Raw genomic sequence first — 27,080 nt, forward strand, 5'->3', positions numbered from 1 at the left:
AGGGAAATGAGAGATATAGACGATCATGTATAGAGATAAAAAACAATGAATTAAAGATACTGTATGTAAAAAAGTAACGATGATAAAGGAAACAGGACTTTGTTAGCTGTTTGTTGAGTGAAAACGAGAAGCTAGTGTGACTTGGGTAGGGGAGGGATGGAGAGAGAGGGAATGTTGGGGCTACCTGAAGTTAGAGAAATCAATATTATTACCACTGGGCTGTAAGCTGCCCAAGCGAAATATGAGATGCTGTTCCTCCAATTTGCATTTAGTCGCACTCTGACAATGGAGGAGACCTAAGACAGCGTGGGAATGGGAAGGAGAATTAAAGTGTTTAGCAAGTGTTGATCGTAGGCCAGGCACAGCACAAACATCGAACACAAATGCACATGTGGACCTGAGCATAAGCAACACTAATGCACCCAGCTATGCGCACACAGACACTGACACATGATCTTACCCAGATTATTCTCCTTACATCCTTCACTCCACTTCACCTTGATAATGACTAAACTTCTCACATGTATAGAAAATTCTAAAACACTGAACGAAGAAGTATCTTCCCATCTTAGTCCCTGGTTGACAGCAGTACAGCCTAATGCTTCTGTTCTCAGTAGAAGATAGTGGCAGTATCATTGGACGGGGTGAGGACATTAACTGTGGTTCCTGAACCTGGAAATATAGCCGTTATAATTAATTAAAAATTTAGAGTCTAATGGCGCAAGAACATGATTATCTCATTCAAATAATGATTTGTATTTTTCAAAAGAATGGCACTGATTAATCAAAATAGAATGTGCTGTTAGAAACTAATTACATGCAAATTGGAGACATTTGGTTTTGAGTCACTCAATAAAGCCACAGCAGAGATTGTTTGGATTCTTGAACAAGGCTGAAACCTGTAATTTTCAGTTTGTTTATTGCGGTTTTGGTTTCTCTCCACAGTTGCTGATCAGCTTGACATCATCTCCATGGATGATTTGACTGCAACTCCGGATGAAATTGAAATGGAAATGGCACGGATCCAGCGTCTTCGGGAGGTGCTAGTCCGGAGGGAATCCGAGCTCAGATTTATGTAGGTACTTGGCTAGCAAACTCTCACCATCAAACTCTGTTCAATGAATTATTTCTATAGATGTTGGAACTACAACTGTTGGTTCTTGATAATGGAAAATAATCAAAATGGAGAAGTAAGTATTATTATGTTGTGTAGGAAAGAAAACTGCAGATGCTGGTTTAAATCGAAGATAGACACAAAATGCTGGATTAACTCAGCGGGTCTCTGGATGCTTGACAAAGATAGGATATAGTAGGAGGCAGGAAGATTAGTGGGAGAACTGGGAAGGGGAGGGGAATGAGAAGAACATCTTAATCATATTTTTTTTAATTTTTGGTTCAGTTCAGGAGCAATTATTGCTTTTTAATTTTATTGTGCAATTGGTTAAAATTTGAGAGGGTCCAGAGGAGGTTTACAGGAATGAGTAGGTGAACATATGATGAGCGTTTGATGACACTGGGCTTGTAGTCACTGGAGTTTAGAAGAATGAGGGGGACCTCATTGAAATGTAATGAATAGTGAAAGGCTTGTCTGGATCTTCTGATCTTATAAGAAGATAACTGCAGATGTTGGTACAAATCGAAGGTATTTATTCACAAAATGCTGGAGTAACTCAGCAGGTCAGGCAGCATCTCGGGAGAGAAGGAATGGGTGACGTTTTGGGTCGAGACCCTTCTTCAGACTGATCTTCTAATCTTATGATCAGCAATTCTGGAACATTGGTTCACAGGTGGAGTAACGTTTACCTGTAAGAAGGACCTGTAGATGCTGGTTTACACTGAAGATAGGCACAAAATGCAGGAGTAACTGAGCGGGACAGGCAGCATCTCTGGGGAGAAGGAATGGGTGACGTTTCGAGTCGAGAACCTTCTTCAGACTGAGTTTGGCTACAACTCTTGTGTGATGGTTTACTCATTGCTGAATGGAGATGAGGCATTCAGTTTAGTTTAGTTTAGAGATACATCGAGCCTACCGAGACCGCACTGACCAGCAATCCCCCGCATATAAACACTATCTTACCTACACACACTAGGGACAATTTACACTTGTACCAAGACAATTAACCTACAAACCTGTATGTCTTTGGAGTGTGGAGGAAACCAAAGATCTCGGAGAAAACCCACACGGTCACGGGGAGAACGTACAAACTCTGTACATACAGCACCCATAGTCAGGATCGAACCCGGGTCTCCGGCGCTGCAAGTGCTGTAAGGCAGCAACTCTACCGCATGCGCCACCGTGCTGCCACTTCATTAGAGTGAGACAAGGAAAACTAAACACGTGTAAAATGTAATATAGAATTCCAAATCTTTACTTAGATGGGAACTTAAAACTACACTTTAAAAAAGATCAATGTAGTAATCATTTTGGTCATAAATATTCAATTTAAACGCGATCACTTTGTCTGCTGATGTGTGCCAACCTCCACTATGATTCAGTATGTGAAATAGCTTGTTTTAAATTATGCACCTTTAATCTCATAGATGATTATTTAGTGTTAAATAAATTCCTTGTGAGTTAACTTAAGTTAAATAAGATCCTTATTAGTTAACTTTGTCAGGCCTATAGACACACAAGAGAGAAAGGAAAGGTAACAGCTTGGCTGCAGCAGATTTACTGTTAAACCGATCCAGTTGCATTCAATGTGGGGTTTCTCCGGGTGCTCTGGTTTCCTTCCACATCCCATAGATGTTTACAGGTTAATTGGCCGTTGTCAATTACCTCTGAAGTGTGGATGAATTGATGGGAAAGTAGGATGATATAGATTTTGAGTGGGATGGTGATTGATTGTCAGCATGGACTCAGTTGGCCAAAGGGCCTGTTTCAATGTTGTATCTTTCAATGATTCAATGAGGAGCATTATCACAAAATAAAACTGAGGAGTTACAGCTTCCTTTACACTGAGATAATAAGAATATATTCAGCATTTACTGCTCATTTCAAAACAACATTGGGGCTATTGCTGCATTTTGTATATTTTATTATTTGATAAAAGGATGGCGTTATAGGATAGGGATAAAATATATTTGATTTCTGTCTCTTCCCATAAAAACAGATAGCTGAGATGGCATGATGGGATGGCAGTGGATAGAACTGTTACCACTAGGGTTGCCAACTGTCCCGTATTTTCCGGCACATCCCGTATTTTGGGCTAAATTGGTTTGTCCCACTGCCCTTATCACGTATTAGGCCCGGGGGGGCGCTGTAGGCCCCGACACTGTAGGCCCCGACGCTGTAGGCCCCGACACTGTAGGCCCCGACGCTGTAGGCCCCGACACTGTAGGCCCCGACACTGTAGGCCTCGACACTGTAGGCCCCGACACTGTAGGCCCCGACACTGTAGGCCCCGACACTGTAGGCCCGGACATTGTAGGCCCCGACACTGTAGGCCCGGACACTGTAGGCCCCGACACTGTAGGCCCCGACACTGTAGGCCCCGACACTGTAGGGCCGGACACTGTAGGCCCCAACACTGTAGGCCCCAACACTGTAGGCCCCAACACTGTAGGCCCCAACACTGTTGGCCCCAACACTGTAGGCCCCGACACTGTAGGCCCGGGGGGGTGCTGTAGGCCCCGACGCTGTAGGCCCCGATGCTATAGGCCCCAACACTGTAGGCCCCAACACTGTAGGCCCCAACGCTATAGGCCCCGACACTGTAGGCCCCGACACTGTAAGTCCCGATGCTGTAGGTCCCGACAGTTTAGGCCTTGACGCTGTACTCCCCGACACTGTAGGCCCCGACACTCTAAGTTTCCGACATTTTAGCTCTGGACAGTCTAGGCCCGGAGGCCCGGGCGCCGCCTAACGGAAGTTGCGTAGCAACCCACCTCCCGGCCCGGGCGACCGCCAATGGTGGAGCGGGAGCACGTGGCCGCTGGCTGGGTGAGGTCACGTGGGGCGTGGGGTGATGACGTCACCTTGTCCTGTATTTGGGAGTGAGATAGTTAGCAACCCTAGTTACCACACAGCTACTGTGAGAATGTTTTGACACTGACCTCCAATGCTGTCTCTGCAGAGTTTGCATGTTCTCCCCATGACCATGGGGGCTTCCTCTGGGTTTTCCCGTTTCTGCTGACTTCCCGAAGACATCCTGGTGCATTAAGTAGCTGCTGTACATTATCCCCCTGTAGGCAGGTGATAGAGAAAGCTGGGGGTGGGGCAGAGAAGGTGGTGGTACAAGAGTGAGAATAGTTTATAGGGAAATAATTGGAGAGATGGGACTGATGGGATTGCTCCAGAGCTGACACGGAAGCAATGGGCTGAATGGCTTCTGGTGTTGTAAATAAATATGGAAACTAGTTTTTTAGTTTACTTTAGTTTAGAGATACATTGTGGCAACAGCCCACAGAGTCCACACCGACCAGCGATCCCCACACATTAACACCACCCTACATGTACTAGGGGCAATTTTATATTTACATTTATACCAAGCCAATTAACCTGCAAACCTGCAAGTCTTTGGTGTGTGGGAGGAAACTGAAAATCTCAGAGAAAACCCATGCAGGTAAGGGGGAAAACGTACAAACTCTGTAGTCAGGATCGGGCCTGGCGCCACAATCTACATTAAACAAATTGATTCTGGAAATCTATTTTTTTTATACAGAATGATTCACATTTTCCTTAGTAACTTTGGTTTCAGAACTGAACAAGGGAAATTTAAAGCTTTTAACATAATTTGTTCCTTTTGTTAATCCTTAAAGCTTAGACTTGCCCCCCCCACCGCCATTCACTAAACAATGATGACTATTTTACTGTTGGTGAGAGGGACCGGAAGTTTCAGATTAAATCCTTGAACTGGCTTAATGTACAACATAAGGGCTGGAGATTCCAATGCAGAGATAGGAGATGGGGTTCACTCATAAGTAGGGAACTGGGAGATGGGAAAAGGTGGTATTAGAAGTTGAGCTAGGATTATTGACCATGAATTTATTCTGTGCAGTTTACTCTAACAGATATCGTCAATTATTCGCTAGCTACGATCTTTAGCCTTTTATTCACAAAATGCTGGAGTAACTCAGCGGGTCAGGCAGCATCTCGGGAGAGAAGGAATGGGTGATGTTTCAGGTCGAGACCCTTTTTCAGACTGATGTCAGGGGGGCGGGATAAAGGAAGGATATAGGTGGAGACAGGAAGATAGAGGGAGATCTGGGAAGGAGGAGGGGAAGAGAGGGACAGAGGAACTATCTAAAGTTGGTTCACAAAATGTTAGCCTTTGATGGACATGGTCAACTGTGTGTAGTTCCCCTCAACATACTTAACCACAATTGTGAGTATTTCTGTGTGAATGTAGGAGGAGGGGGTGGGAAAGTAAGGGGATGTTGCTAATCTTCCCTCGTGAAATTGATTAATTACGGCAACTGTCCAAAGACAAACTATTACATTTGGTTGCCTTTAGATCATAGAAGATAGAACAAGACAACAAAGGAAAATGCTCTCCGGCTCACAATGTCTGTGCTGATCATGATGCCAATCTGAACTCATCCATATTCCTCTATTCCCTGCCAGTTCATGGGTCTGTCTAAAAGCATAATAAACAGTTTTAGTTTCAAAGGTAGACACAAAATGCTGGAGTAACTCAACGGGTCAGGCAGCATCTCGGGAGAGAAGGTTTAGTTTCAGTTTAGTTTCAGTGTAGTTTATTGTCACGTGTACCGAGGTACAGTGAAAAGCTTTTGTTGCGTGCTAACCAGTCAGCAGAAAGACAAAACATGATTTCAATTGAACCATTCACAGTGTACAGATACATGATAAACATATATCGCACGATAAAGCTAGTAAAGTCCGATCAAAGATAGTCCAAGAGATCACCAATGAGGTAGATAGTCGTTCAGCACTGCTCTCTAGAGGTGTCAGGATGGTTCAGTTGCCTGCTTGCTATCAAACATTGCTATCATATCTGCTTCCACCATGTCCAATGCACCATATCCCAGGCACCAATCACCCTCTTTGTAAAAAAAAAACCCTCATAAATCTCATTTAATCCTTTAACTACAACCTATGCTCCCATAATATTTGACAATTCCATCATTCTATCTAAATTTAGCAAATATCTAAGTAAAGGTGCTGCAACGGTGAAATCAAACTCACTGGCTACAGTTTAAAAGATTATCTGGTTAATTCCCGGGATGGCGGGACTAACATATGATGAAAGAATGGATCGACTGGGCTTGTATTCACTGGAATTTAGAAGGATGCGAGGGGATCTTATAGAAACATTAAAAATTCTTAAGCGATTGGACAGGCTAGATACAGGAAAAATGTTCCCCATGTTGGGTGAGTCCAGAACCAGGGGTCACAGTTTAATAAGGGGTAGACCATTCGGGACTGAGATAAGGAAAAACTATTCACCCAGAGGGTTATGAATCGGTGGAATTCTCTAACACAGAAGGCAGCGGAGTCCAATTCACTGGATGTTTTCACGAGAGAGTTAGATATAGCTCTTAGGGGTAACGGAATCAAGGGATATGGGGAGAAAGCAGGAACGGGATACTGATTTTGGATGATCAGCCATGATCATGTTGAATGGCCTGAAGGGCTGATTGGCCCACTCCTGCACCTATTTTTCTATGTTTCTATGTTTCTACCGCAGAATAGTCATGTTGCTCACTCATGTTATTAGAGTCATAAAGTCATACTGGCCCTTCCGCCCAACTTGCCCACGCCAATCACAATCTACACCAGTCCCGTCTGTCAGACTTTTCCTTTGTTGTCTTGTTCTATCTTCTATGATCTAAAGGCAACCATTTGGCCCATATAAACCTTTCCTGTCCATGTATCTGTCTAAATGTCTGCAAAGTATGTGATAGTACTTGCCTCAACTACTAACTCTGGCAGCTCATTCCATATACCCACCATCCACTGTGTTCAGTTTCGTTTAAAGATACAGCGCGGAAACAGGCCCTTCCGCCCAACTGGTCCGCGCCGACCAGCGATCCCCGCACATTAACAACATCCTACACCCACTAGGGACAACTTCTACATTTACCAAGCCATTTAAACTACAAACCTGTACGTCTTTGGATTGTGGGAGGAAACCGAAGATCTCGGAGAAAACCCACGCAGGTCACGAGGAGAACGTACAAACTCCATACAGACAGCACCTGTAGTCGGGATCGAACCTGGGTCTCCGGCGCTGCATTCGCTGTAAGGCAGCAACTCTACCGCTGCGCCACCGTGACCGCCCTTCTATGGACTGTGTGAAAGGTTTGCTCCTCATGTTCCTATTAAATCTTTCTCCTCTCATCCTAGTCCTATGAAAACTATTAGAGACAAATATTATCAGCGGTAGAGAGAACAGAAGATAGTTTTCCTCTTGAATCTCGAATGGTCACAGCCCACCCACTTAATTTTCATTTTAACATCAATGAAAATAATAATAATAATAATAATAATGCATTACATTTATATAGCGCTTTTCAAACACTCAAAGACGCTTTACAGGGATTTCTAGAACATAGAGAAGTGAATAAATAGATAAATAAGTAAACGAACAGAGAAAGGAGACAGAAGATGAGGTGACCTTCAGTGGTTGAAGGCAGTGCTGAAGAGGTGAGACTTCAGTGATGTTTTGAATGTGGTGAGTGAGGAGGAGTCTCTGACGGTTTGGGGTAGTGAGTTCACAGAAGTGTCACAGTTCACAAAATGTCCACAGATGTGTATTACCTTCCAAAAACTCATCTAGAAATAATTTGTTTAATAGTCACTATTATGACACGCTTCTTCTGGGAGTCAATGGCTTACTGCACTACATCATTATACTGAATACAGCCTCATTAGATAAGCAACGTGGGCTTCGAGCTTTAATATTTTTTGAAATAAAGGATTCACACCAGTCTAAGATTTTTAACGTCAAATTGCCTCTGTGCATTGATAAGGTCAGCACATAGGAGATGATCTCCATGTGAAAGTGGATAGATTTTTTTGAGTACTTTAAAATCCCTATCCGGTTACAATCCCTGTGCCGACCTGCCCCAACGGGAGCCTGTTGCCATGGAGAAGGGCAGGAAACATGAGCGGTTTCAAGTCTGATCATCATTGGAACTCCTCTGGTTTCCACAGAACAATGCCTTTGAAATACGAAACCCCACACAGATCAAAATGCTGAACAATTGTCCAGATTGTAAGTGACGTGTTTTGCCAAATATCACCAGCTGTAAAGGTCTACAGTCGATTAGCAGAACACAACCTAATTGAGAAAGGAAACGGCAAAGGCTGTGAAATGAGATGTAAATTTCCTATCAACCATTTTAAGGTATTGCCAAAGCACATTATAACGCATGAAAGCACACAAACAAAACACAGATTCCATTTAAAAACACATTTGAAGTTGTGAACATTGCTTAAGATTGTTCTCAGATATCATGTGTCAAATACAGACATAATGATAAGAGTCAAGAGAGTTAAGAATGTTTTATTGTCCTATGTCCCAGATAAAACAAAAGAAAAGAAGCAGCATCTGCTGATTTCTACTCGTCCTGCAATATATGTGGCACGGTGGCGCAGCGGTAGAGTTACTGCCTTACAGCGCCAGAGACCCGGGTTCAATCCTGACCATGGGAGCTGTCTGTACAGAGTTTGTACATTCTCCCCGTGACCTGCGTGGGTTTTCTCCGAGATTTTCGGTTTCCTCCCGCACTCCAAAGACGTACAGGTTTGTAGGTTAATTGGCTTGGTATAATTGTGAATTGTTCCTAGTGTGTGCATGATAACGTTAATGTGCGGGGATCGCTGATCGGCGCAGCTGGGTGGGCCGAAGGGCCTGTTTCCGCGCTGCATCTCTAAACGAAACTAAACAAAACTAAAATTCCATCCTCTCTGCTCCCACTGCGTGATGCAAATCATCCTGGAAGTTTACCAGCTGCGTGGAAAGAGAATTTAAATTTTAATTCCCATTGTTGTTCTTGTAACATGGTTTGGAATGCTTCCTGCTGTCTGACTCGGTGGTCAGAACTTTCTGCAGCTTGTCAGCTGGCATGACCAAACTCCCGAGCAGCATCAGAACCTTTCCCAGAGTGACATTCCTGCCAGCTCCTTCCTCACTAATCATCATCAAACCTGCTTGCCAAGGGGAATTGGCAGAAGGCGGAAAAAAGCTGTCAACAGTCACTGGCAGACAGTTGAATCAGGATCATCACTGTGCCAACTCCAGGCTCGAGGAGGGATTTATAAAGCCGTTGGTTTGCTGAGAAAATATTACAATTGTATATAACTTCATTCTGTGTTAACACAATTTCATTTAGTCTTTGGGTATTTCAAATGTTTTAAGGTTTGGCTTGATCATTTCACTGTACACGATCACTATTTGTTTTTCAGTTTAGAGATACAGCCAGCTCACCGTGTCCGCGCCGACCAGCGATCCCCGCACATTAACACTATCCTACACCCACTAGGGACAACCTTTACATTTACCAACCCAATTAACCTACAAACCTGAACGTCTTTGGAGTGTGGGAGGAAACTGAAGATCTCAGAGAAAACCCACACGGGTCACAGGGAGAACGTACAAACTCCGTACAGATGGCATCCGTAGTTGGGTGGAACCCGGGTCTCCGGCGCTGCATTCGCTGTCAGGCAGCAACAGCCCATATATCTATATCTCACTATATCTCATTTCCCCTAACTGCTTTGGTTTGATTATTACATGTCGGTCAGTGCAACAAATGAGATCTTGATCTGGTAGATCACTCAGGCAAATGCTGTTATAAGTGATGAATCTGTACTGCCAGCATCTCATTTATACCCTAACAGCTCTTTGAAGTTCACACTGCCACCCAGCTTTGTGTCATCTGCAAACTTGCTAATGTTACTTCTAATTCCTTCATCCAAATCATTAATATATATGGTAAACAGTTGCGGCCCCAACACCGAGCCTTGCAGCACTCCACTCGCCACTGCCTGCCATTCTGAAAAGGACCCGTTTACTCCTACTCTTTGCTTCCTGTCTGACAACCAATTCTCTATCCATGTCAACGCCCTACCCCCAATACCATGTGCTCTAATTTTGCTCACCAATCTCCCGTGTGGGACATTATCAAAGGCTTTCTGAAAGTCTAGATACACTACATCCACTGGCTCCCCTTCATCCATTTTACTTGTCACATCCTCAAAAAATTCCAGAAGATTAGTCAAGCATGATTTCCCTTTCATTAATCCATGCTGACTTGGACTTGTCCTTTTACTGTTATCGAAATGCACCGTTATTACCTCTTTAATAATTGACTCCAGCATCTTCCCCACCACCGATGTCAGGCTAACTGGTCTGTAATTCCCAGTTTCCTCTCTCGCTCCTTTCTTGAAAAGTGGGATAACATTAGCTATCCTCCAATCCACAGGAACTGATCCTGAATCTATTGAACATTGGAAAATGATCACCAATGTGTCCACTATTTCTGGAGCCACCTCCCTGAGTACCCTGGGATGTAGACCATCAGGCCCTGGGGATTTATCAACCTTCAGTCCCATCAGTCTACCCAAAACAATTTCTTGCCTAATGCAAATTTATTTCTGTTCCTCTGTCCCTCTATGTCCTCCAGTACATCTGGGAGATTGTTTGTGTCTTCCTTAGTGAAGACAGATCCAAAGTACCTGTTCAACTCTTCTGCCATTTCCTTGTTACCCATAATAATTTCACCTGTGCCTGCCTTCAAGGGACCCACATTTATCTTTTTCTCTTAACATATCTAAAGAAGCTTTACTGTCCTCCTTTATATTCTTGGCCAGCTTCATCTTTTCAGCCCATATTGCACGTTTTGTTACCTTCTGTTGTCCTATGAAAGTTTCCCAATCCTCTGGCTTCAGGCTACTCTTTGCTGTGTTATACATCTTTTCTTTTAGTTTTATTCCATCCCTAACTTCCCTTGTCAGCCACGGTTGCCTCCTACTCCCCTTAGAATCTTTCTTCCTCTTTGGAATGAAATGATCCTGCATCTTCCGGATTATGCCCAGAAATTCCTGCCATTGCTGTTCCACCATCATTCCTGCTGGGATCCCTTGTGGCACCACCTTTAAAATGATACCTTTTAGATTGCTTTATTTGTTCTTTCTGGAAGAAGATGTCTCTTCTGGAAGAAAAGATGATGAACACATAACAATTTTGAGGTGGAAAGAGACATTGTGCAAGAGACATTGACCCCACTGAAAAATTCATGCAGCTGGGTTATTTTTGGCCATTCTGGATGAATGTGTAAAAGCATTGTCTTAGACTTTATTAATATGTAAATAAAGTGCCTAAAGGGCTTATCTTACATTTACATCTCCATTGTGGGAGGAGGAAGTTGACCTACAGCAAGGATGGCTTTAACAACTTTGTGTATCACATATTGTTACATCGAAAAGTGGTACTATGGTGAGTCGTGAGGCGATGTGCGTTGAGGTAGACGTTTATTAGCAGACTAACACCCGTGACAAAACCAACGCTGTAAACGACAAACAACCATAAATCTTACTGTCTCTCTCGGAGTTCTAAAGCAGACTGCCTGGTACCTTTACCTGCGCACCACCTCACCTCTTCTACCAATCAGAGGGTTCGATGGTCTGGACCAATCCCTGTGCCCCTACATGACCCCCCCCCCAGAACCCTCTGTGCGGTACCGGGCAGGTGCCCGGACCACCCGACCGGAGCGGGTGCAGAGAGGAGAGGGCGGCCCCACCGGGGGTGGGGACGGGGAAGCCGGCACCGTGGGAGGAGGGGAAACTGACGGAGCCGGAGGCGGCAGTGGCAAGGCGACCGGGGGAAGAGGAGTCCCGAACGGGGGCAGCGAGGGGGAAAACTGCTGTACGGGAGCCGCGGCCGGAGGTGGGCCCTGGCGAGGAGGTTGAGCCGCTGTGACGGGCTGGTCTGGGTCCAAATAGGCAGGCTTGAGGCGGGACACCGAGATGACCTCTTGTCGTGTGCCCACTTCTAACGTGAAGGTGACTGTGCCTTTCTTCACAACCCTGAACGGACCCTGGTAAACTGGCCGGAACGGGGGACGGTGGGCATCGATGCGTCGGAACACAAACTCGCAGTCGCCCAAAGCCGGCGGGACGTGTGAAGGGGGATCCCCGTGACGAGAAGCAGGGACCGGGGCCAGGGACCCCACCCGCGCTCGGAGTGAAGCTAAGAGTGCTGGCATGGAGGGAGGGAGGGTAGAACATTGAGGGAGAACGTCGCCTGGTACCCGCAGGGGTGAGCCATAGACCAGGTCTGCCGAGGAAGCTCCGAGATCGTGCTTCGGAGCCGTGCGGATACCCAGGAGAACCCATGGGAGCTGGTCGGCCCAGTCGGGGCCGGACAGGCGGGCAATGAGGGACGCTTTAAGCTGCCTGTGGAACCGTTCCACCATCCCGTTGGCCTGGGGGTGATAGGCGGTGGTTTGCTGTAATCGGGACCCGTACAGCTGAGTCAGAGCCACCCACAGGGACGAGGTGAATTGGGCGCCTCGGTCGGTAGTGATGACGTCCGGGACGCCGAAACGGGCAATCCAATTTAGTGCCAGAGCCCGAGCGCAGGAGACTGCTGAGATGTCGGACAACGGGAGCGCCTCTGGCCACCGGGTGAACCGCTCGACTACCGTGAGGAGGTAGGTGTAGCCCCTGGAGTGGGGTAACGGGCCGACGAGATCCACATGGATGTGGAGGAATCTGACTGCGGGGACCGTGAACTGCTGGACGGGGGGCCGAGTGTGCCGGTGGACCTTGGAGGTTTAACAAGGGATGCAGGAGCGGGATCAGGCGGCCACCTGCCTCCGCCAGACAAAGCGAGCTGCAACCAGAGCCGAAGTGGCCTGGATGGACGGATGTGCCAGGCCGTGAATGGTATCAAAAACCTGGCGCCGCATGGAAGTGGGCACTACCGGGCGGGCGCGTGGCAGAGAAATATCGCACCAGAGTTTGGTACGAGTGAGACCACAGGCTACCTGTGCCAACCGCAACCCCGAGGTGGTGTGGGGGTACAGGGAGGGGGTGTCTTCCAGGCGCTGAGCCTCCGCGAGCTCCTGGAAATCCACCCCGGAACTTACCTCGGCAACCGGGGAAACCGCCGGTCTGGACAGGGCATCCGCCACGGCGTTTAGTTTTCCCGCAATGTGCCGAACGTCGGTGGTAAATTCCGAAACGAAAGTGAGGTGTCTCTGCTGGCGGGCCGACCACGGATCGGAAACCTTCAAAAAAGCAAACGTCAGTGGCTTGTGGTCAGTGAAAGCCACGAAAAAGCGACCCTCTAAAAAATAGCGAAAATGACGGATCGCCAGGTAGAGGGCCAGGAGTTCCCGATCAAAGGCACTGTAAGCTATCTCGGGGCAAGTGAGCTGGCGGCTGAAAAACGCCAAAGGGTGCCAGAGGCCGTTAACCTGCTGTTCTAAGACGCCCCCCACCGCCACGCCGAAGGCATCGACGGTGAGGGCGGTGGGGGCAGAGGAGCGCGGGTGGACGAGCATGGTGGCGTTCGCGAGGGCCAGCTTGGCTGCTGCGAAAGCCGCGTCGGCAGCAGGGGACCACACGAGCTCGGTGGGGTTACCCGCGAGGCATTGGAAAAGGGGGCGCATGATCCGAGCTGCCGCCGGGACGAAGCGGTGGTAAAAATTCACCATTCCTACAAATTCTTGTAACCCTTTGATAGTGTCGGGGCGGGGAAAAGAGTGGATAGCAGCCACCTTCTCGGGCAAGGGAACGGCACCTGCCTGTGTGATCCGATGGCCCAGGAAATCTACTGAGGATAGTCCGAATTGGCATTTGGACGGGTGTAGGATCAGGCCGTGGTCCTGCAACCTTTGGAATATGGAGCGCAGGTGGGACCGGTGTTCGTGAGCCGACCGACTTGCCACGAGAATATCGTCCAGATATATGAACACAAAAGGCATACCCCGACCCACATGATCCATGAGGCGTTGGAACAAGCGCCTGGGCGGCGTTTTTGAGGCCGAAAGGCATCCGCAGCCACTCAAAAAGCCCGAACGGGGTGATGGTGGCGGTCTTAGGGATGTCTGCGGGGTGAACCGGGATCTGGTGATACCCTCGGACTAAGTCCAGTTTTGAGAATACCGTGGCACCACCCAGGCTGGCGGAAAAATCCTGAATATGCGGGATCGGGTATCGGTCAGCCGTGGTGATGGCGTTCAGGCGTCGGTAATCGCCACATGGTCTCCACCCCCCAGATGCTTTTGGGATCATGTGTAACGGTGAGGCCCACGGGCTGTCTGACGGGTGTATGATCCCCAGTCGTTCCAAAGTGAGGAACTCCTCGCGAGCGACTGCCAGCTTATCGGGGGGTAGGCGTCGGGCTTGGGCGAAAACAGGCGGTCCCTCCGTAGGGATGAAGTGTACGACTCCGTGCTTGGCAGCAGGTGTGTCGAAACGCTGGACTAGGAGCTCCGGGAATTCAGCGAGTATCGCAGCAAATGGGTCGGAGGTCGTGGTGACGGCCTGGACGGTCGGGCTGGATGACACGGAAACCGAAGGAGCGGGAGGGTCAACGCTACTGGACGACGGCTGCAGGGTCTTCCCGCGGACGTCAGGGATCAATGAAAAAGCCCAAAGGAAATCCGCTCCCAGGATTGCCTGGCCTACATCTGCGATGATGAAAGTCCAGTTGTAGGTCCTGGAACCAAAGGACAGGGACATGTCCCGTGAGCCGAAGGTACGGACAGGGCTGCCGTTCACCGCAATGAGCGGGGGGCCGGTCTTACCTGATCGCGCTTCCTGGCAGGATGGAGGCACAATGCTGACGATCGCCCCGGTGTCCACGAGGAAAACGGTACCGGTATGTTGCTCCACCAGGTAGAGGCGATGGTTCTGGCCGATCGAGATTGCCTCTACATTTGATCGGCCGAGGCATTTCCCGAGAACGTGCAGGGGCTTCTACAGTTGCGCGCCGCTGCTCCCCACCGTCTATGAAAGAAACACCAGCCGCGCTGGTGTGTTTCTATGTCGCGGGCCTGTTTCAAAATGGCCGCCGTCGACGTAGCAGTTTGGCGGGTTTTTTGAAAAGTGGCGGGCGGATGGGCGCCATCTTGGCCGCGCGGTCGGTCACTCACCGGTGTGGAAACCCGATTTACTGATCCGGGGCGCCTCGTCTTTGCCGCAACCAGTGCGTCCGCCTTTTCTGCGCCCCCGAAAGTAACGTCTGCTAGGACTACGCGGACGTCCTCTGGCAGCTTCTCGCGGAATGCCTCCTCGAACATGAGGCATTTGGTGTGCTCTCCCGCTAGAGTCATCATCTCCGTCATGAGGACCGACGGCGGTCGGTCCCCGAGCTCAGGTAAGTGCAGGAGTGTGCTGGCCCGCTGTTGTTGGCTGTGGCCGAAGGTTTTCAGCAGCAGCGACTTGAGGCCCGCATACTTGCCGGTTTCTGGCGGGTCGGTGACGTACTGCGCGACCCGTGCGGACGTCTCTGACGGCAGGACGCTCAATAGATGGTAGAACCTGGTTTCGTCCTCCTGTATGCCCCGGAGGTGGAACTGTGCCTCCGCTTGGGCGAACCACAGGCGTGGTTGGTGGGCCCAGAATGGGGGCAGATGAACGCCGACTGCGTTCGGTGTCGTTGCCTCCCGATGGGACATCTTGGTGATCTGTGATCACGTCGGGGTCACCACTATGGTGAGTCGTGAGGCGAAGTGCGTTGAGGTAGACGTTTATTAGCAGACTAACACCCGTGACAAAACCAACGCTGTAAACGACAAACAACCATAAATCTTACTGTTTCTCTTGGAGTTGTAAACCAGACTGCCTGGTTCCTTTACCTGCGCACCACCTCATCTCTTCTACCAATCAGAGGGTTCGATGGTCTGGACCAATCCCTGTGCCCCTACAGTACAACATTTGTTGTACCAGACACAGCTGTTAGAGTTTGCTGCATTTGATATGTGACGATCGGTGGATAGCTGTATCATAACTCCATCTACACTTCACGTTGCCTCGAAAAAGCAGCCAACATAATCAAAGACTTGTCCCACCCTGGTAGGGTTGACAACTGTCCTGTATTAGCCGGGACATCCCGTATTTTGGGCTAAATTGGTTTGTCCCGTACGGGTCCGCCCTTGTCCTGTTTTAGGTCCGGACGGCCCTGTGGGCCTGCGGGCACTGTAAGCCCAGACACTGTAAGCCCGGACACTGTAGGCCTGGACACTGTAGGCCCGAACACTGTAGGCCCGGACACTGTAAGCCCGGACACTGTAGGCCCGGGGGCAGCAGCAGTCCCGGACAGTGTAGGCCTGGACACTGAAGGCCCAGACATTGTAAGCCCGGACACTGTAAGCCCGGACACTGTAGGCCCGGACACTGTAAGCCCGGACACTGTAGGCCCGGACACTGTAAGCTCGGACACTGTAGGCCCGGACACTGTAGGCCCGGACACTGTAGGTCTGGACAGTGTAGGTCCAGACAGTCTAGATCTGGAGGCCCAGGTGCCGCCTAATGGAGGTTGCGTATCAACCCGCCTCCCGGCCTGTCCGGCCGCCATTGGCGGAGCGGGAGCACGTGGCTGTTGGCTGGGTGAGGTCACGTGGGGCGCGGGGCAGTGACGTCACCCTTTGTCCCTTATTTTTGAGTGAGGAAGTTGGCAACCCAACTTGGTCATTCCTTCTTCTCCCTGCTCCTGTCCAGCAGAAGACGCAGCAGCTTGAAAGCGCTCACCACCACTCAGGAATAGCTTCTTCCCTCTGTTATCAGGCATCTGATGATCCTTCCACAAGCTAGGGTACTGCCCGATTCACCTCCACGCCATTGTGGATATGGGCCTTGATTCAATGATACTTTATTGTCACATGTACCGAGGTACAGTGAAGAGCCTGTTACTGGGCTGTACTGTTTTGTGTGTGTGTATGTATATATTAATATATTAATTTATATATATATATATATATATACACCACACAAACACACATATATATAAAAATGTATATAAATTATATATTTTAAACAATTAACCTGACTCTGTGAAGTCAGGGGATTGGCATGTTTCTCTGACTGCATGGGCGCTCATTAAGCTTCTAAAAATATGTCTTCTGGCACTACGCTTCAGGGCAGTTTCCAGTGAAGATGTCTGCAGTCTTCAGTCAGGCAAGCTGCCTTCAGAGCTGTGATCAATCCCAACACTAAATAACATTATAAGGCCCAAGGATCAATAGCAATGAATCATCTGGTCACCCTCTTTGGGTGGTTCTGCTGATTATGCCGTGGTGAGCCTTTATTAGGAAGCAGATATTTCCTGAAGGTGAACCTATCCAAACATCTCTTAAATGCCACCATCGTATCTGCCTCCACCACCCCCTGCAGCACGTTCCAGGGCACTCACCACACCCTGTGTATAAACAACACTGTGCCCCCTACACCTCCCGTAATCCTTGCTGCTTTCAACTTCAAGCTTTGCCCTCTGGGATTTGATATTTCCATTCTGGGAAAAGGTCCACAAAGCCGTCACTAATGGGCATGAGTAATGGGGATGATTCTTAATGAACACATGCACCTGTAATAAAGCAACGATGTCAAGTAAATATTCTCACTGGAAGTTCAGATCCTACTCCAGGGACGAGCAGGTTATTCTCTTGCAAGTGTTTTGCCCATCAGCTATGTGGTGTGCTTTACATCCTCCCTCCCAGGAAGCCAATTTTAGCACCTCAGTTACCAAGGAACGAGATCAACCAATGCTTCATTGAAACTGAGATCTTGTGGATTATATGACAGTACAGTATTGTGCAGTGTCTTGATAACCTAATTACCAGAGGATCTAATGATATACTTCTTTAATTCTTTTTATGCGTGAAATACAATTGAATTTAGTTTATTTAGTTTAGTTTAGAGATAGTTTAGAGATTTGGAAGCAAGCCCATCGGCCCACCGAGTCCGCACTGAACAGCGATCCCCGCCACACATTAACACTATTGTACACACACTAGGGACAATTTTACATTTATACCAAGCCAATTAACCTACAAACCTGTATGTCTTTCCAGTGTGGTAGGAAACTGAAGATCATAGAGTGATATGGTGTGGAAACAGCCCCTTCTGCCCAACTCATTCACACCAGCCAACAATGTCCCAGCTACACTCGTCCCACTTGCCTGCGCTTGGTCCATATCCCTCCAAACCTGTCCTATCCATGTACCTGTCTAACTGTTTCTTAAACGCTGGGATAGTCCCAGCCTCAACCACCTCCTCTGGCAGCTTATTCCATACACCCATTACCCTTTGTGTGAAAAGGTTACCCTTCAGATTCCTATTAAATCTTTTCCCCTTCACCTTGAACCTATGTCCTCTGTCCTCGATTCCCCCACTCTGGGCAAAAGACTCTGTGCATCTACCCGATCTATTCCTCTCGTGATTTTGTGTACCTCTATAAGATCTCTCCTCATCCTCCTGCGCTCCATGAAATAGAGACCTAGCCTACTCAACCTCTCCCTATAGCTCACACCCTCTAATCCAAGCAACATCCTCATAAATCTTTTCTGAACCCTTTCAAGCTTGACAATATCTTTCCTATAACATGATGCCCAATACTGAACACAACATTCTCTGTATTAAATTCCAACAACCATTCCTCCAGCCCAGCTGGCCAATCGATCCAGATCCTGCTGCAATCGTTCACAACCATCTTCACTATCTGCAAAACCACTAACGTTTGTATCACCAGCAAACTTGCTAATCTTGCTCTGTATGTTCTCATCCAAATCATTGATGTAGATGACAAACAGTATCGAGCCCAGCACAGGCATCCAGTCTGAGAAGCAACCTTCCACCATTACCCTCTGCTTCCTTCCATGGAGCCAATTTGCTATCCATTCAGCTATCTCTCCTTGGATGCGATCTAACCTTCCAGAGCAGCCAACCACGCGGAACCTTGTCGAATGCCTTACTGAAGTCCATGTAGACAACATTTACAGCCCTGCCCTCATCAACTTTTTTGGTCACGTCTTCCAAAACAATCAATCAGATTTGTGAGACACGACCTCCTACGTACAAAACCATGCTGACTATCCCTAATCAGCCCTTGCCCATCCAAATGCCAATGTATCCTATCCCTCAGAATACTCTCCAGTAACTTACCAACTACAGATGTTAAGCTCACCGGCCTATAGTTCCCAGCATTTTCCCAGCAGCCCTTCTTGAAAAGAGGTACAATATTTACCACCTTCCAGTCTTCCTGTATTTAAGGACAACTCGGAGAAAACCCACGCAGTCAAGGGGGGAACGTACAAACTCCGTACACACAGCACCCGTAGTCAGGATCCAACCCGGGTCTCTGGCGCTGTAAGGGCTGCAAGGCAGCAACTCTAATGCTGTGCCACTGTGCTGTCCTAATATTTCACTGTACCTTAATTGGTACATGTGACAATTAAATTGAATCTTGAATCTTGAATCTAATAAAATGCTTAATATTTTTTAATTGAAATGACACGTGAATTGCAGATTGGAAAACTAGAGCGATGACATCATGGTAGTTAATGAAGCGGAGGTGGTGAGAGCAGTGAGCAAGGATATCATCCCCTGAGTACATTGCCCTGATACATGTTCCAGACGCAACTGCCCAACTAATGATAGTGATGCTTGACATGCATGAGTAAATAACTGGTTAGGCTGGCGCCACGCTCTTGATGATGGAGTGGGAGCAGATCCAAGGACACGCTCATACTCCCAGGCATAGTTGGGGGATCGCTCTCAACCTAAGCACTGTACTGAAGAGATGCCTGCTTCACTTTGGTCATTAAATTAGATTTCAGCCGAGTTAATCACTTCAACTAATATAAACTCTTGAGGCAGCATCATTTCTCATGAAATCACATTGACTCCATTAAAATGCTTGAACATTTCCATTACTCTAGTGAAGTAGAATATGTGAAGCTAATAAAGCTGTGGCAACTGAGGATTAAACAACTGCCAGGCCAGTACAAAGTTATGGACTTAATTGGGTATTTAAAGACAAGCGTCTGTGTGCATGCTCTTCAATATAAATTTGGCCTAAAATGACTTTAATATTTGCTGATATTTCATGCAGATTGTGAGACTGATCATAATAGCCCATGAGCTGGGAGCCACCACACGCAATGAAACTTCATTGTTTTTGAGCTGTTCATGCTGTGACCGATGATGCTCATTAGAATGATTGTTGTGAAAAATCCAAAAACCTGCAGTTGCTGGAAATCTGAAATAAAACCTAACATGTTGTACAGGGCCCTAGTGAGACTGCACCTGGAGTACTGTGTGCAGTTTTGGTCTCCAAATTTGAGGAAGGATATTCTTGCTATTGAGGGCATGCAGCGTAGGTTTACTACGTTAATTCCCGGAATGGCGGGACTGTCATATGTTGAAAGACTGGAGCGCCTAGGCTTGTATGTGATGGAATTTAAAAGGATGAGAGGGGATCTTATCGAAACGTATAAGATTATTAAGGGGTTGGACACGTTAGAGGCAGGAAACATGTTCCCAATGTTGGGGGGGTCCAGAACAAGGGGCCACAATTTAAGAATAAGGGGTAGGCCATTTAGAACAGAGATGAGGAAAAACTTTTTCAGTCAGAGTTGTGAATCTGTGGAATTCTCTGCCTCAGAAGGCAGTGGAGGCTAATTCTCTGAATGCATTCAAGAGAGAGCTGGATAGAGCTCTTAAGGATAGCGGAGTCATGGGGTATGGGGAGAAGGCAGGAACGGGGTACTGATTGAGAATGATCAGGCATGATCACATTGAATGGCGGTGCTGGCTCAAAAGGCAGAATGGCCTCCTCCTGCACCTATTGTCTATTGTCTATGTGTAGGAAGGAACTGCAGATGCTAGTTTAAATCGAAGATAGACACAAAATGCTGGAGGATCACAGTGTCTCGCTGAGTTACTCCAGCATTTTGTGTCTGTTAACATGCTGTCAAAGGGAACTTGGACCTGAACATGTAAACTGTTTCTCTTTCCACAGAGGCTGGCTGAGTGTTCCCAGCATTTCCTGTTTTGGGAATGATTGTTGCGTCTAGCCAGCAAGAACTTACTGTTCATACATGTACTCATCTTCACAGGGCAAGTGCTTTGAATGGTTTACACAGTTTAAAACTGGCCTGCATCTTCAGTCTGAAGGAGGGTCTCGACCCAAAACGTCACCCATTCCTTCTCTCCAGAGATGCTGCCTGACCTGCTGAGTTACTCCAGCATTTTGTGTCGACCTTCTTTTAAAGGAGAGCTATGTTGTGCCTGTAGCTAGGGCTGGTGCTTTAGTTTAGTTTAGTTTAGAGATACATCGTGGAAGCATAGAAACATAGAAACATAGAAAATAGGTGCAGGAGTAGGCCATTCGGCCCTTCGAGCCTGCACCGCCATTCAATATGATCATGGCTGATCATCCAGCTCAGTAGCCTGTACCTGCCTTCTCTCCATACCCCCTGATCCCTTTAGCAAAAAGGGCCACATCTAACTCCCTCTTAAATATAGCCAATGAACTGGCCTCAACTACCTTCTGTGGCAGAGAATTCCACAGACTCACCACTCTTTGTGTGAAGAAATGTTTTCTCATCTCGGTCCTAAAAGACTTCCCCCTTATCCTTAAGCTGTGACCCCTGGTTCTGGACTCCCCCAACATCGGGAACAATCTTCCCGCATCTAGCCTCTCCAACCCCTTAAGAATTTTATATGTTTCTATAAGATCCCCCCTCAGTCTTCTAAATTCCAGCGAGTACAAGCCCAGTCTATCCAGTCTTTCCTCATATGAAAGTCCCGCCATCCCAGGGATCAATCTGGTGAACCTTCTCTGTACTCCCTCTAAGGCAAGAACGTCTTTCCTCAGGTTAGGAGACCAAAACTGCACACAATACTCCAGGTGCGGTCTCACCAAGGCCCTGTACAACTGCAGCAGAACCTCCCCGAGTCCACACGGACCAGCGTCCCCGCACATTAACACTACCTTACACACACTAGGGACAATTTTACATTTACACCAAGCTAATTAACCTACAAATCTGTACGTCTTTGGAGTGTGGGAGGAAACCGAAGATCTCGGAGAAAACCCATGCTGGTCATGGGGAGAACGTACAAACTCCGTACAGACAGCACCTGAAGTCAGGATCGAACCCGGGTCTCTGGCGCTGTAAGGCAGTAGCTCTACCGCTGCGCCACCGTGCCGCCCCTGGTGCTCTCCCCTTATTCATCTCCTTCTGACAAATCAGCTGGCATTGGCAGGTATTCAGCACCCTCTCCCTTGCCAGGCCCACCATTTGCACCATTCATTTTACCTTGGTCTCCAATCTAACACAAGCCTTTGCCTTTGCTCTCTCCACCCCCCTCCTCTCTCCATAACTTAAAACATGCTTCTTTCCTCACTTTTGCTGCTCTGATGCAAGTTCCATTGACCTGGAACTTTAACCCAGTTACTCCCTCCAGAGACATTGACTGACTAATGAACATTTTCGTCATTCTTTGTTCTCATTTTAAAATTGTGTGTTTGGAGCAGGGTTTGAACCTGTATTTTTCTGGCTGAAGGGATACTAATTTTTCTCTTTTATGGTTCTTGGATTCCAAACTATAAGTGAAATAACAGGCTGTAGACACAAGGAACTGCAGATGGTGGTTTACCAAAAACAAAAGACACAGAGTGCTGGAGTAACTCAGCAGGTCAGGCAGAATCTCTGGAGAAAATGGGCGTTTCAGGTCGAGACCTTCATCAGATTAATAATGAATAGTTTATAGGGGCTGTATTAAACTATTCATTTTCCAGTTGATTGAGGATGAAGATAAATAGCCACAAATGACAAAAACTGGTGAATACTTCTCTTTGGGATGATTTTCTTTTGTCAACCTTAAATAATTAATAACACTTGTGTCGATTTGCAGGATAGATGACATTCAGCTGTGTAAAGAAATAACGAATCTAAAACAGGAGCTCCAGAAATTTGTCTCCATTCCAGGTAATTGATGTTTTAACCTCTAATGCTCTCTCTCCTTCAGAATTCTTCGGCGGTTTTAATTTTCCGTTCAACCACAGTATAATCACAAAGAACTGAAAGCTTGGGGATAGTGAGGTGTTTCTGCTCTAATAAATCTCCCTTGGACTCTTGGATTCTCATGTGCTTTCTAAGCTGTTGACAACTAGGTGTATTAGACCGGTCACTTGTACTGAGGCTGCACAGAAAATGCTGATCGAATGGCAGTGGTATTTGATAATATTAATACAAAAGGAGCAAAATCCAGTTGATGAAATTTGTGCAAAGCATTTTCTGTCGCTCGGGGAAACAAAATCAGTGTCTGGTAAGTAATAAGATGAGGCAGCAAATGATGTGATAACATTGTGTGGTGACTGCATCAGTGTGGCTGCACACAATCAGGGCAAATGAGTCCTAATGCTCTGAAGAAAATGGAAACGATTTAATTGTGTTTGCTTCAAAAAAGTAATAACTTAGGAATGGTGGTATTTACTTGTTAACTGAAGTTCTACTTTCATTTGTCAGGAGCTCATGGCTCTCAGTGATGGAACAAAATCCATTGCGATTGGAAGATATTATGAAGCAGCCACAATCATTTAATCTTTCGGTCTAAAGAAGGGTCTCGACACGATAGCGGAGTCAAGGGATATGGGGAGAAGGCAGGGACGGGGTACTGATTGTGGATGATCAGCCATGATCACAGTGAATGGCGGTGCTGGCTTGAAGTGCCGAATGGCCTACACCTGCACCTATTGTCTATTGAAATGTCACCCATTCCTTCTCTCCAGAGATGCTACCTGTCCCACCGAGTTACTCCAGCATTTTGTGTCTATAATCATTTACACAATCTCAGTTACGCTCTTTCAATGTTTGAATTCAAGAATGAAAGGGCAGGAGGGTTTTATATTCAACCCAACATCACTAGATGGACAACACAAAATCCCAGTCTATCCACATGCCTGAGGAGCCATGGACTCATAGGGAGCACAGAGACAGACGGTTTGTCCACTGAGTCCGCACTGGTCATCAACCGCACCTTTACACTAATCCTATACTAATCCTCTAATTTTATTCTTCACATATTCCGATCAACTGCCCCCCAGATTTTACCATTCAACTACATTTAGGGCAATTAATAGTGGCAAATTAACCTGGATCTGAGATGTGGGAGGAACCGAAGAACTGGAAGAAAATCTACATAGTCACAGGGAGAACGTGCAAACTCTATGCGGATAGCATCTGAGGAATGGACCCAGTTAATTCTCGGGAATGACTACTTCATTAATGTTATGGAATAAATTTTTGTTTATTGCCTATTTGTAGGTGTCAGAGATATTTGTTTTATAATCTCTGAGGAAATAGAGGCCCTGATTGTGAGTCTAAAGTAATCTTGTTGCAATCCCTAAAAGACGTCAACTTATCTCACAATGAAACGTCCAGCTGATTATTAAGAGGTGCTTCTTTCATTGGTCAGATGTTGACTCCTGTTTGTCACCAGTAGATGGGTGATTACGTTTTGTGGTCTTGGAGAGGGGAGTGTGGGGCAGAGTGTATGTTGGGGATGGTGAGAGCAAGATTCACAAACATGAGATCATTGGGAGGATTGGATAGAATGAGTCAGAGAAAGCCCAATGAAAACTAAAACACGGTTTCCTATCTAATCCACCTGTGGCCAGCATGCAGAACCTGGAGATGGCAGAAATTCTTTGTATGCACTAACGCTGCAATGTGGCAATGTGGCTGCAATGGACCACACTTCTCAAATTTAGTTTCATTGTTTTCAATGCAGCCAACTTTCAGAAGCAGAGTCTAATGCATTTACATTCCTATATCGTAACATTATGATTAGGTTCCTCTGCTATTTTACTTAGGTCCCAGCATCTTCAAGGTGGACAATCTTCTCTTCACTGAATTCAAACGACTTATGTCAGAGGATAAGAAAGTGTTCAAATTCTCTCACCTCAATGTACCCAATCCCACTCCACATTCATATATATCTCTTTCTTGTCATTATCAGATCAGGGTAGTTAAATCTAGGCTCCTATTTCTAATATACTATTCCGTAATATTTAATGGGAGCTGCAGAATATCCGGGTGCATTCAGTAGCAAGTGACATCTGTGCCACAATAGGACCATATAATTCCCATCTCCAACAAAAGTCTCATCAATTATCCTTGGGATTTAACAGGAAGATCATCACTCCAAACAGTGGTTTACCATTGACCAGAAGTGTAACTGGTCCAACTATGTATATACCATGGCTACAAGACATTGGGTATCCTGTGAGGTGCAATCCAGATACCCAAGGTCTTTCCACCGTCTACATGACACAAACCAGGAGTGCAATGTAAGATTTGCCACTTGCCTGGAGGCCGACAGTTCCAAGAACTCTCACAAAGCTTCACACTACCCAGGAATAAAACAGGCTACCTGGCTGACATTTCACCTACCACCCTCAATATTAATTCCTCATCACTGTTGCACAGTGGCGGCAATGTACAGTCTACAAACAGCACTGGGGTCTCACCAGGTTAACTTCAATAACTCCTCCCAAACCCACAACCTTAACCACCAAGGAGAACATGGGCCGTCAGTCTTTGGGAAAACCGCCACCTGCAGGTTCCCTCTAAGTCATATATCTTGATTTGCTGGATTGATCTATCTATCCCACCAAGCCCACGCCGACCATCGGTCACTCGTTCACACTAGTTCTATGTTATCCCACTTTTGCATCCACTCCCTGCAGACAAGGGGCAATTTACAGAGGGCACTTAGCCTACAAACTCACACGTCCTTTTGGAATGTGGGGGGATGTGGGAGCACCAGGGGAAATCCATACAACCACAAGGGGGACGTACAACTCCCCACAGACAGGTCGGGATCCAACCCAAGTCTCTTGAACTGTGAGGCAGCAGCTGTACCGGTTGTGCCACGTTTGGCTGGGAAATGCCAGTTGTTCATCATTACTGAGTCTGTATCCTGGGACTCCCTATACACCAACACTACGGAAGTACCTTCAGTCAAACAACTGCAATGGTTCATTGTCCCAAGAACAATTAGGGGTGGGTAAGAAACCAGGTCTTGTCAGTGACACCCAGATCCTAAGAGCAATTAAAAAATATCAGGACATTGCTCTCCTAGCTGCAATGGGCATGGCTGAACAATTTGGGTCAGTAATCCTTCATGATCAGACTTCAGTAGGTGACTGAGGCTGATTTTATGCATATATCCCCCACGATGCACTTTCACTGAGATTTACTAAGAGGTTGTTGTCATTTCTGTCCCCTCTGCTCCTTAATTAGTTTAAATACTGATCTTATCTCATTCGATAAACCCATCTCCAATAGACCAAATTTAGACTGCATCAGATCCCACGATCACACCAAGGCATTTGTCCACTCAACCTCTTTGCCTTTATTTATGATGTTTACCAATTGTCTCAGTCTTTAATGCTTGTCAACTTAGTGAAGTATACCACAGCTACAATTACCTACCATGGTGAAGGTCACTTAAGGCAGACCATTGGAAGCTGCCAAATTATTGTCGTCTACAGATCGTTCTGCCCCTTCCCAGAGTGAGCTCCATCACTCCTGCTAGCAGGACTTGCTGGTTCTGCCATCATGGGCCAGTTTATCTTCCCACCACATGGTGAAGGGATTGCTGACTTTAATAATTATCCACTCTGTCACGGGAGATTACACATACATTTTACTGATTTATAAGTCTGTGGTTTTGCTGATGTCGACCAATTCGGACCTGGTGGTGAGATTGTTGTCAGAGTTGGGCGGTACGGTGGCGCAGAGGTAGAGTTGCTGCCTGACAGCGAATGCAGCGCCGGAGACCCGGGTTCCATCCTGACTATGTTTTTTTTTTAAACGTTCTCCCCATGTGGGTTTTCTCCGAGATCTTCGGTTTCTTCCCACACTCCAAACACGTACAAGTTTGTAGGTTAATTGGCTTGGTAAATGTAAAAATTGTCCCTGGTGGGTGTAGGATAGTGTTAATGTGCGTGTATCGCTGGTCGGCGCGGACCCGGTGGGCCGAAAGGGCCTGTTTCCGCGCTGTATCTCTAAACTAAACTAAGTTGCTGTATTCTTGGTGGTACTCTGTTTAGATGATCATCTAATGGGCTGTTGGTTCTGCAGCTATAATG

General features: G+C 46.9%; 1 protein-coding gene across 1 annotated transcript in view; it reads left to right on the top strand.

Moving 5' to 3' along the window:
• LOC144604144 (bMERB domain-containing protein 1-like) overlaps positions 1–27,080 on the top strand; it is a 68,864-nt gene that overhangs the window by 22,028 nt on the left and 19,756 nt on the right. The window contains exons 2-3 of the mRNA XM_078418331.1: positions 946–1,075; positions 22,838–22,911. Coding sequence (XP_078274457.1) covers positions 946–1,075; positions 22,838–22,911 — 204 coding nt within the window. The remainder of the gene's footprint in view (positions 1–945; positions 1,076–22,837; positions 22,912–27,080) is intronic.

The sequence above is a fragment of the Rhinoraja longicauda genome, chromosome 21 (genome assembly GCF_053455715.1).
Source record: "Rhinoraja longicauda isolate Sanriku21f chromosome 21, sRhiLon1.1, whole genome shotgun sequence".
Classification (NCBI taxonomy): Eukaryota; Metazoa; Chordata; class Chondrichthyes; order Rajiformes; family Arhynchobatidae; genus Rhinoraja; species Rhinoraja longicauda.